Source organism: Danio rerio, chromosome 8 (assembly GCF_049306965.1).
Source record: "Danio rerio strain Tuebingen ecotype United States chromosome 8, GRCz12tu, whole genome shotgun sequence".
Classification (NCBI taxonomy): Eukaryota; Metazoa; Chordata; class Actinopteri; order Cypriniformes; family Danionidae; genus Danio; species Danio rerio.
In genome coordinates, this window is record NC_133183.1 from 21,305,449 (window position 1) to 21,318,444 (window position 12,996).

The 12,996-nt window shown below is 37.6% G+C and overlaps 1 protein-coding gene across 5 annotated transcripts in view; it reads right to left on the reverse strand.

Moving 5' to 3' along the window:
* zgc:92140 overlaps nt 1-12,996 on the reverse strand; it is a 66,164-nt gene that overhangs the window by 35,233 nt on the left and 17,935 nt on the right. For 4 of the 5 annotated variants that reach the window (XM_009303890.4, NM_001004593.1, XM_009303892.4 and 1 more), the window contains 1 exon segment: nt 3,507-3,630. In XM_009303890.4, the coding sequence (XP_009302165.1) occupies nt 3,507-3,597 (91 nt within the window). In that variant the 5' untranslated portion in view covers nt 3,598-3,630. 5 annotated transcript variants of the gene reach the window in all.

Consider the following 12,996-nt stretch of genomic DNA (forward strand, 5'->3'; position numbering starts at 1 on the left):
TTCACACAGGCAAGGACGTTACAGAATATTTCCGGAAAAGACCGTTTATATATCCATTCCAAAATACATGTAAATTCTGACATCATGAACCAGAAATGACCACTAAACGGCTGCGCTTGTATTTATAAACATTTGATTACATTACATACTCTGTGGATGGATCAGTATTGTGAACAATTTCGATGAAAACATATAGAGAAACACTTTCGCATGTCGAGATGTACATAATATGTGTGTTGGCGTTCACCCGCTGCTTCACGGGCAAACGCGACAAGTCAAGCAACTGAAGGAAGCAGAGCTTGAAGGTAAACAAACAACGGCTTATCATAAGCATCTTATCGATAGCAAAGAGCATAGAATCACCAAGAGGCGACACTCTAGTGCGATTTGGGAAAAAGCCACTAGATTTTGGAAGGAAAATTCCAATAGAACAGCAGCATAGTCCGTAAAATAAACTATTAAACGTGATAATTGTGATGGTAAGTGTTGTATTGTCATCTTTCAGGTTGTATCTCAGCTTTAATGCGCTTTTTAAATAAATAAATAAAAACTAAAGCAGCTGCTTGCCATCGTGACAGCAATAAGATACAATAGACAGCTGACCACTTTCACAACAAAATGGCGCAATCCGGGGCTGTTGCTGGGCGCTGCTGTTGCAATGGAACGTTCTATTGAGTGTCGCCTCTTGTTCATTCTAAGCTCTTTGTCGATAATTATTTACACCGTTGGCATTAAGGAACATATAAATGTCATAAACCGTGCGGACGTGAATGCGTCTGAGTGTTCTGATGGGTTAAAGTAGACGTCTCACGTCAGTGCGTTCTAGATGTGCATGCACTCTTTCCGGCAATTTTGCTTTCGCGTTCACACAGCGCAGCATTCTGGCAAATTACCGGTAATGTTACAACTTTTCTTTCAGGAAAATAGTCAGAACGAACTTACCGGTATTTTCAAAAAGGCCCTACTTATAAGATAGCAGTTTGAATCAATTTAGACATATTCTTCAATTATTCTGTCAAATCATTTACTGAATAACTGTTTAAACTGCAGTTCACTTATTCAACCGTGAATGAATTTCACAATACATGTTTGATTCACTTGTTTATTTTTGCTTTGGAATTGAATTAGGAAGGTTATTTAGAAGTATGTGTAAGCAGTGGAAGAATTATACATCGATGATTAGAGGTGGGGTAAACCTTTTCAACATGCTTCGGTGAATCAAATTTATGAATGTATTTAAATTACATCTAATTTATTATCAAAAATGTATATGTTTTCAGTGTTTTGATATATGTTTAGTGACTATTCTATTAACTATGCAAATTTTAAGGCTTCATGCAGATCTAAACACCTATTTTACCAGAAATGTGTTTTATATACTTAAGATGTCTATCAGTGCTCTAGAACTGCCAGCTTCAGACTGATGAATGATATTTTTCCTAGCATTGAATTGGTGCATTATGCATTCCGAATAGTATACACCTTTATAGGGTGGATCAAATATTTATTTATATACATTCATATTATATGTGATTAGTTATAAATATTTCAGATATAAAACAGAGATCAGAGAAAGCCAGTTCTTACTATTAAAGGGCTGAAAACTTTCAAGGGTTTAGAAACTTTCAAGGATTTAAGATTATGATGACCGTTAAATGCGAAAAGGGTTCATTGTGCAGAACAACCACTGAGTAGGGTCTTCACCTTTAAGCAAAAAGCCATGAGTTATTCTTGTATGTCCAAAACAACATCTTGTAAAAATCACTTAATCAAAACTAATCTTAAAAATCTTTTTAAGGTTTTTGATAAATTTAAGGTTTTGATGGATTTGTAGTCTGCATGTTTTCTTTGCCAGATTAGATTATGGGAATCACAGTACTGATTATTCTACCAGGTCAATTACTGTAGACAACAAAAATAAAGCAAAATAAGCAGGACAATGGTGCAGTAAAAATACCAATGCAGAACTAAAAATGCTCTCAAGCAAAAATATTTTATACCTAGTTACTAGTAATAAGTACAATCCCTAGGAAAAAACTACTCTTACTACTTTATAACGTCGGTGCCAGTGGTGTATTGGTTAGTGCGTCGACACATGCACTCCGATGCTCACCGCAACCCGAGTTTGATTCCCCTCGCTGTCCTATGCCGATCCTTACTCTCTCTCTGCTCCCCATGCTTTCCTGTTAATTCTCTTTCCTATCCAAATAAATAAACGTTTTAAAATAAAATAAAAACTACTCTATTAAAGTAACTTGAGTATTTGTAATTGTTTTTTTTTTTACATCATGCACAATCATTCTATGAAAAAAAAATTACTTTAATTGATGCTAATATCATTTTATTATATGGTAGCCCTGCAACTGATGGACTTGGTTCTCATAAGTGGGGTAAACACTAGGGTTGCAAGACACTGGAATTCAGTACCAGTCGACAATAAAATTTTAAAGACATCCATTTCCCACTAACATTGGAGCGCTGTCGAGGACATTCTTAAAGATCGATGATTTGCCATTGTGTTCACATGCTCAACAGAAATGACTGTGATTGGTCGTGCAGGTCATCAGTTGACCAAACTGCTGTTTACTCAGTGTATACACAGATACAGGAACACTGGGGCGTTTCAAAGTCATGTCAATTAGCTGGTTTGTATACAAGCTGACATACGAGCAATCCGCTTATGAATTGCAGCTTTGAAACGCTCCAGTGTCCCTGTATCTGTGGTTACACGCAGTAAACAGCGGTCAGTTTGGTGAACCTTCACGACCAATCGCAGTCATTTTTGTTGAGCATGCAAACACAATGGCAAATCAGCACTGTTTAAGAAAGAAATATTAGCAGGAAATTGACGTCTTTAAAACCAAGTTCCAGTATCATAACAACCCCAGTACATATTATGCATACAGTTCATGTATAGTTCAACCAATGCAGGATAGAAAACAGGCTTAAATGAATCAATGGAACACAAAATGGTGAAACAGCATTCTCAAAATGTGATAGACAACCATGGGAATCAATCACATCTCTGGTTCCATCTGTAAGTGCTTTATCATTGGATAATCATATTGTCTAATCCAGCGTGACTTGAATTTTACTTTAAAAAAAACAAACAAACATATTTTTCAATTTTGAAGAACACTGGGGTCAGTCGACTTCAATTAGTTCCTTTATGTTACAAAAAAGAAAGTCATGCAGGTTTTGAACAACATGAGGGTGAGAAAATTATAGATGTGTATACATAATGGCTTTTTATTTTGAGTGAATAATACCTTTAAGTGGCACAATGGTCATAACTCATGCCTCGCCTAATCCAGGATTTAACCCTACAATAGTTTATTTGCCATTGCGTATCTTTAAATATTATGTACACCAGCCCTTGACAAAGAAATTACCATTTTAATTTGCACACTGGTGAGTAATGTGGGTTTGTTAATTCTGACCATTCATGCAACATAAATTCGTTGTGCGTGTATGTGTGTGTGTGTGTGTGTGTGTTGGTGACTGACCAGTGAAGAGGTCACCGTTGCTGTAGGCTTTGCCCCGGCCCTCTTCGTCGGTGGGCACAGCCGACACCTGCTTAGCCGAGGTGCAGCCCATGGCCTCACTCCGTCCCCCCTCTCACCATCTCACCTGACAAGAGACAGTAAACACATTCAGCGCGGGCACACACACATACACACGTTTCAAGTCAAGACAGACACACGATCAGCTCCATTAGAGGTTCTGCTGGGTTACGTACTACCGATCATCAGGAAAAGAAAACACATCTAAGTTGAGCCTGAACAGATCCAGACATGCTTTCTATCACAGCCCCCGAGCCAAAGGTACAGATTCATCTTTCTTCCACCTCTTTACTTATGAACATGTGTATCTTCAAATTGAACACAGGCCAAGACCAACACGAGACACACACACACACACACAGCACACAGCAGCAGTAAAAAAAAGCATTTGGACACACTTAAAGTATGAATGTCAGTGCACTATAAAATATCAAGCCAATGGCATTTACAAATAAAGAAATATAGCACACAGTTCAAGAACAACATCAACGCTGTTAGGCTTTTAGGGGGCAAGGAGTTCAAAATGAAGCATTTGGATTCTTTCTGGATGTGTTTTAATGCCCATAGTTAGTGGGATAAAATATACCTGTGGCAAAGAATACACAAGACATGTCACTCGTATCTTTTTGAAAGGGTAAAAGTGTAACTGTCAATTTGGTCAATACAGCTCCACCTACTAGTACAGGAGCCAATCACTGATCGCTATAGACTGACGATACTCTTGGGGAGGGGCTTGGACCAGGCATGACTTTCTGCAGATTTTGTGTGATTTGGACATTTAGAAATGAAACTGAAGTCACAGTTGAAGTTTCATTTTATTGGTGATTTCTAATATGAAATTCAATTACAAGCTTGGCAAGCAATTTAGGAGAATTTGATGTTTCCCAATTCAGAAAGAATGCCCAAGCATGCTGCCATCGAAGCGTTTCAAAGATGGCCGGCAAGTGAAATGACTTGCATTAAACAGACTTTGCTTGTGGTTACTCTAAGATAACTGTGAAGAATTTTATACATCAACTAAAGAGGATTAAATAAAAAACCTGACAAAATGCTTTGCATAAGTAAATTTAGTTCTAAGAATAACAAATGCAACTTTTCTTATATAGAATACAGTGACATTTAGACATCAAGCATGACTTACCAACGCTTTCTCACGGCAGTTCGTAAATTTTTGATTTAGTAGATTATTTGAAATCATACAATCTCTTTCGTAAAATTTAGAAAAATTTGCTAAATAGTGGAGTGTAGGGGTGGGGTTTGGTGCCATGCCTCCTTTTAAAAATTTTACATTTTCATACGACTGAACTTATACGAATTTGTACGAATTAGCCAACAAACTTACAAATTACAAAGTTAAAAAAAAGGTCCAAGGTTAAAAAAGGAAAAGTCAAGGTTTTATGCTATACCGTTCCTATGGTATAGTATGCAAGATTTTTTTTAAACTTTTTTTTTTGTTGTTTTTATGACAACAGTATCTCCAGGAGAAAAGATAACATTTTAAATGTACACACTCTCATCTAAGCTTTTCACTCATCATACCACACATGCTTCTGATGATGTGACAATAAAAATGATTTGATTTGATGAAATTTGAATTATTTAGCCTGACATGTTTACTGTTCCAAAATATCCTAAATGTAAATAAACATTGGCTGCATCCAAAATCGCCTACTACTCAGTATGTACTGCATTTGAATTTGAATTTACTACTCAACCAATAGAAAGTACGCTCTATACAATATAAATGTGAGTAGTATGAATGAAGTTTGGACAAACTACATCTGCCATTTTATCATGATCATGTGACACGCTTCATTCTCATTCATGAATTTTCTTGTGATGCATCATGGGGTAGCGTAGCGTCAATCTTTAGAATTTTGCAGGAAATAGTAGGTCATCTGAATACTTCTCACATACTGTTTTTTGATTTCTAAGAATTCGGACAAACTACTCGACTCTCATACTGTTTTTAGTATACTATATACCGAAACTGCCATTTTAACATCCAGGAATGATGCACAAAAAGAAAGCCCTGCCCCTACTCAATATTCCCTTCTAGTTGGAAGTACATCAACATACATACTGAAATCAAAGTCTCAGTTGACTTTAAAATATTTGAAAAAGGTAGTTGCTAACAACTGACAAAATGAGTTTTTTTGAGAACAATAAACTTCATCCTATTAACAGGTAAACTCAGTAAATTTTACAGTCTAAACTCTGAAGGCCCAACATGCAGTATGAAGCAGTTCTTTATTTAAGGGCAACAGTTTTCAAAAACCTGAATGGCAATATACTGATAATGAACATTGTTTAGATGAATGTGTAAGGATGTGTTGTTCCTCTCAATGATAAAATAAACACTACTAAAGCTACAGCTGTGAGAAAACAGGTATTAAGAAAGCATCTCATAATAGCTGTGTGGATGTTTGCGCAGTCTCAGCAGTTCAGGATTTCAGGCATCACCTCGGACCAATAGATGCCAAGGTAAACTTCTCCAGAAAGTTCGATTAGGCAACCCATTTCCAAGTCCTCACACTCAGAGTGAAGTTTGCTTTGGCCTGATTTATGAATTCTGCTCAGGATTTAGAGGGAGCTTAACTCCATAAATATCACACTATTGCAAACATTTTGAATTAAAAACATTTTAGACTAAATTTAAAGCTTAAAGGGTCACGAAACACCAAAACACATTTTTTGAGCTGTTGACAGTTGTATATGTGTCCCACACTGCTAAAAACACTATTAAGACACCTATATTTCACTAAAAAGTGTAAATTGGTTGTTTTTGCTTTATTTCAAGCAAATTCGTACTTCCGGTTTGAAACGAATTTTTGAAGCTGCGTCACGGTCATGACATAATAGCCTGTATTCCAGTGTGCAGACTGGGCGTCTGTGCCAGAGTGAGTCTTATTACGTCTTACAGTGTGATGCATTAATGCATGAGTAAGGCTTGGTTCAAACCAATCAGCGCGCTCTATTGTGCAACTTCATTAATATTCATTCCTATCACCGTGTTTTCAGGACAGAGACGCCACGTTGTGTTGGCAAAACAAGCGTGAAGTGTTGCTTTTATAGTTTGCTGCAGTTAAGTTTTGTTTTCATTTTCTCTCCGTGAGAGCTCAGACTCACGTGTGGATTAACAGTGTACGCGACACGCGACAACAATAACTTACGTGTCTAAGGAGGATTATTGTTTACCTGAGAGCTGTCCTCATCTGCAAACGCTGAGATCTGGATTCGTTTGTAGTATTCTCTTCATAAAGACGCGGCTCTAGTTGCTGGTGATTGTCCTGTCTCTACAGATTTGGTAAGTGAGCGACCAGTGCTCTTTGTTTATTCAGTTTGTTCGTATCTAACAAACTATTGCACAGAGTGTAAACACGTTAGCACCACAACCAAACTTTAACCTCGTGTAGGGTTTTTACCGCATTTAGTGACCGGAATAACACGAGCGGCTTTCTGACGCTACCTGTCGTGTGCATCTAAGCTTCTGGGAAATGCGGAGGTTTTTTTTCTCTCATTCGCCGTGCGGTATAAAACATTGCATGAAAAATACACGCTTAGAGCAGCTCCTCGAATCAAATATCTCGAGTTTTGCGAGGGGCATGAATGAATTCCCTGAATGAAAGAGCCAAACTGCAGTTAAAGTCCACCATTTAATAATTTGGCAAATAATTTGACTACAGATGTCCATGTAGGTTAAACACCATCACTTTCTCCTGTATGTGTGTGTGTGTGTGTGTGTGTGTGTGTGTGTGTGTGTGTGTGTGTGTGTATTTTGACTCTGAAACTCGCGCGTGCCCAAATAGACACTCCCACACCATCCCACTTTTCTTCCTCCGACACTCCCCCCTAAACAGAGCTGGACACGCCCACTTTTCTGACTTTTTCCAAAGTAGAGGTGTGAAAACACCCTGCTGAAACGAGCGGGTTTCATGGCCCTTTAATGGCAGAGAATAGGGGTGACAAAATTTGGTATCAGTTCAGAAATAATCATAACTGGTTATTATGTACTGACGTCATTTATTACATATGCGTTATATGGTGGTAGCTTACTATGGCGAGGGAGGAGACCACGAGTAATTAAACAGCTCCAACTAATTAAAAAGCAGACAACTGTGCACAATTCACTGCGTCACTTCTGTCTTTCACTAACAGGGAAGTACATCAGAACCCAGCTATGGAGAAAAAAAAGCTGTAAACTCTCTCTATCTTTCTCTCTTAGGCCCCTTTGACATGCTGGCATGTTCGTGAGGTAACATTTTATCTCCTCTCTCGGCTGTTACAACAACATTACTTGTGGATCCAGACAAGAGCATGTCTGCAGAGTGAGTTTTCTCCACCGTGTCGCCATCTATAATAGATCAGCTGATCGCCATGGCCGTTTAACATCAGTGTCCATGTCACTGCTTGCTGAACAGCACCAGAGCCCTGCTGACCATTAGAGCCAATCGCAGCCTTGCGTGTGATCAATCATAGGTGTTTAAGAACTCGCTCAACAACGGTCTAAAAGCAAGCGGGATAATATTGACATTAGTTTATTTGCTATAAATGCTCATGTTGTCTTCTGTGCATGTACTCGAGTCTTGTTTAATACATTCAAAAAGAGTGTTTTCTTTGAGCAGGTAAAATTAAAGGTGCAGTACATATATCTCACTGCTTGTATTAAAGGATAAAATTGTATTACAAATAATCTATATATTTATATATGATTTTAATACAAGAATTATTGTGTTGCTAAGTAAAATATAAAATTGTTTATGGAAAGCATAGTCAATGCACCGAGATATCGAATTGAACCGAATCGATGGCATAATCGCAACTGAACTTAACCGTGAGACCAGTGTAGGTTCACACCAATAGTAAAGAGCAATATACGATGGCTAATGGGGTATGCTAAGGCTGTGTCCGAAATCGCCTACTGAGAACAGTGTAGATTCACACCACTAGTGGAAAGCACTATATGATGGCTAATGGGGTATGCTAAGGCTATGTCCGAACTCGCCTACTACTCAGTAGGTACTACATTTAAATTTAAATTTACTACATGACCATTAGAAAAGTACGATCTATAAAGTATGTATGCGAGTTGTATGAATGGAACAACCAGCATTTGTATTTATTACATAGCCAACCCACGTCAGTTGCATTGCTTCACTGCCATTCATGAATTCTCTCATGTGGCATTATGGCATAGCGTAGCATCCATCAGATGCGCACTTCAGAATCTCGCCGAAGTAGTAGGTCAGACTCATTCTTGCACTTCTCGGATATTGTTTTTTGAATATTATGAATTCGGACATACTACTCGACTCTCATAATGTTTTTAAATGTACTACAGTTGAAGTCAGAATTATTAGCCCCCTGTTTATTTTTTTCCCCAATTTCTGTTTAACGGAGAGAAGATTTGTTCAACACATTTCTAAACATAATAGTTTTAATAACTCATCTCTAATAACTGATTTATTTTATCGTTGCCATGATGACAGTAAATAATATTTTACTAAATATTTTTCAAGACACTTCTATACAGCTTAAAGTGACATTTAAAGGCTTTATTAGGTTAACTAGGCAGGTTAGGGTAATTAAGCAAGTTATTGTGTAACGATGGTTTTATCTGTAGACTATTTAAAATATATATAGCTTACAGGGGATAATAATTTTGACCTTAAAATGGTTTTTAAAAAATTTAAATATTATCAGACATACTGTGAATTGTTTTTGCTCTGTTAAACATAATTTGTGAAATATATTTTTTTTTAATTAAAGGGGGGCTAATAATTCTGACTTCAACTGTATATAGTATGGGAGTATGCAATTTTGGAGGCATCACCTTCATTTACCTTTTCACTTTTGCTTACAAAAAAAAGTTACAAAACTGAAAACTTTTGTTGGCAAAAATTCAGCAGGGAACCAAAAGCCAGGGTATTCAAAATATGCCTACAAAAATATGTAATCATTGCATCACGTTTGACATCACACACATCGCATATAAAGGCACCTTCAGAATCAGCAGCAGTGAGATGACAACATCTCCACCAACATGGACCTCGGAGCGACAGCAACAGACCCAGAAATGAGGGAGACAAACTAGGAGAGGACAAAACAGAGGAGAGAAAGATCAAAAGAGCCGCTACTCCTCCTCCTGCCTCTCTCCTCGTTTGAAGTCGACAGGAGGGGCAGTGTTTAGCTCTGCCTTTAACAGCACGGGGCGCAGGACAAAGCACCAGGTGTACAGGCGAGAGAAAAGTGTGCGTGTGTGCGCTCACTCACGAGTCTGACCGCTCTCTGCTGCTAGCCTTGAGTAAACAAAATCTACCTCTCAAGGCTGCCGAGATTCAGTCCTCCATCCCTTGAAAGCCTGTGAAAGCATAATCATAAACAGTAGGGGTTTTCGACAAGGAAGTGTTTAGATTTACACCATCTCAGATCTGAAAAGAGTGTTAGGAGATGCTCAGAACTGAAACGGCCTTCATTTGCGAAGATCTACATGTGCTCTGCAACTTGCTTAATTGCTTATATACAGTATCACCAACAAAGTTATGTGTGCATTATCGGTGTCTATTTAAAACTTGCTAACAAGCAGTTAGAAGCTACACTCCAACAATTGCCTAGAAAAATCACAGCAATAACACCGCAAACATCCATTGTATCTATACCACCCATGCAAAGACATCATCCGTCCCACAGATCGATCCGCCACTTATCCATCCAAAGCATTCACCAATATAATCCTTACTACCAATACATCATCCCTCCATCCATTCACACTTACCCCATCCTAATTTCACAGGGAAACGTTTTGTCAGTTCAGTGGTGCGTTCAGTCTTACAAAAATGTACGATTTAAAAAAAAAAAGGCATGGCACACAATCCCCCCCTAAACCTAGCCATCATTGGTGAATAAGCAAATCATATTAAATTGTACGAATGAGATCATACGAATTCATACAATTTAGCTACAAAATCAAAAAGTTACGAATTGCCGAGAGATGGTTCTGGTGCTTTTGTGTACTCACCCACTCATCCATCCATCCACCCTACAAAGACATCATCTATCCACACCATTAGTCCACCCCACTCACATCTATCTAGTCCACTCATTTACCAATAAACCCAATATCACTCATCCATCCAAACCATCAATATGCATCCACTGCAGAGACCCATCCATCTACACTAAGGGCTACACAATATATTGTTTCAGCATCGATATCGCAATGTAAGCATTAGCAATAGACACATCACAGGATTTGAAATAGTATAGTAAATGCTATAGAGCCACATTCACACTCATGATAAGGAATTTTTGTTGTGCGATATATTGTCACAGAAATTATTGCGATAAGTGATATTATCGTCACTTTGAGATCATTTTATATCGCAGAATACATAATGATTATATAACAGCATAATAATGCAAATAGCCATAAACACTTTAAAAATACGTATCATTCTTAAGGTTATTTAAACTCTGTAATTTGATGTTTAAAAGGTAAATATCCTATTAAATACACTATTAAATGTCCTCTTAGGTAAAAGTCCAGTTATAACCTTTGACGCCAGGGGAGGTAGAATGTAAATCTGATTGTAAAATGGCTTAAACGTCATTTATGAATTTGTAAATATATATTCCAGCGGCAGAAATTATTCTCTGAGTAATGCACAATAAGTCAATATATAGATTATTATGACAAAGCTAAGCCAAAAAAACGTGATTTATTGTTACACTTTGCAGTAACTGCAAATATTGTATCATTTACATATATTTTAAAGGTCTGAGACTGTGTAAGTATTCAAAGCCAGTTTTAGGCATTTAAGGCACAAGTATGTATTATGTTTGTAACTTAAAGAAAAATGAATGAAGTCTATACAGTGTTATTTAACACTTATTAATTCAATTTATGTACCTGAAGACTTCAAGACTCCCAGAGTATCGCAATATGAATCACAGAAAAATAACATATTACAGTTTTTTTCCAATATTGTGCAGCCCTAGTCCATACCACATAGCCAATGCATCCACCTAGACAATACCCATCTATAACACCCATTTATCTATTAATATCCATCAATCTATACATCCATTTATATAACCCATCCATTCATTTTTACCACCCATTCACCCCACAGACTAATACTTTCAAACAACCACATCAACCCATTCATTAATCCATACCAAATCCCATAGCACTCACTAATCCATTCATCCTTCCCAAGTTCCCATGAATCTATACCCCTCATCTACCCCACCAACCCATCCATCTAATGTATCCATCCATCCATCCATAAATCTACCCACCCAAAATATCCATCCATCAACCTGACAGACACACACCCTTTTAGTTATATCTGTCGATGCATGAGTTGCATCCAGATTTAAATCTGTATTTGACCTATATGACCAACCTGTATGAAAACACAAAAGTGTATTATTACTTTGGTGACACTAGTGCTGCAGAAACTGCTTTGAATAAAGTGATTCTAGTAGCTAAGTAGCTAAAAATACAATTTAATTTATTCATCCTTGTGTTACCTAAGAGAGGTTGAGAGTCTGTTCACACCTCTTACTACTGTGACATAAACAAGAAGCCATCTGGGCACTTGTGTCAGGTTCACTTTCTCTTAAGCAGAAATAACACTGATGTCTGTGTTGTGTTCAATGCACGTATTAAGATCCATGCCCGGCTGTGTGCGAGTGTGTGTTTATATACAGGTCATGTGAGTGTCACAGGATGGTCAAATCTGTGTCAACAGGACACAGCTTAAACTTGCCAAATGACTAAAACACACTTTGATGATAATCCGATGCAAACAAAAGAGATATTTTTCCATAAAAATTTAAATAAGGGGAAAAGCGAATAAAGCAGCATTTAAATCCCTTAAAGAGCCCCTATTATTGGATTTTGAAAAAGGCCTTTTAGTGTGCAACACAGCACTAAGTGAATGAAAACATCCAGCTGAGGTTTAAATCTGAAAGTGCACAGTGTTTAAAACTATTGTATCTTTAACGAAATAGTCGACTCAGAGTCAAATAAAGGAATCGCTTTGGATTCGGATCTTTTGCTTGAACGCGCTGACGTCGATATGGTACATCATAGGGCTAGGTGATTAATAGAAAAGTGATCTAAATCGACATTCGGAACCTATAATTGATAAAAAATTTTCCAGGTCAACTTTTTCAATTACTTTCCAAACCGCGTGTGGAGTCACATAACCCCACTCTATTTACACTTCTGCGTCGAGCGCAGCATATGGTCTAGTGCAGACTTCACACAGTCGCATACCCCTTGCCATGTCTGACGCCAAAGCTGACCTCTCAAAAAACGTAACTACACGTCACAATGACACAGTGCAAACTCTGTGATTGGTCAACTTGGTAGCGTTGATGAGTGTGGGCAGTGTGAAGAAGGCAAAACTTTTTAATAAATACA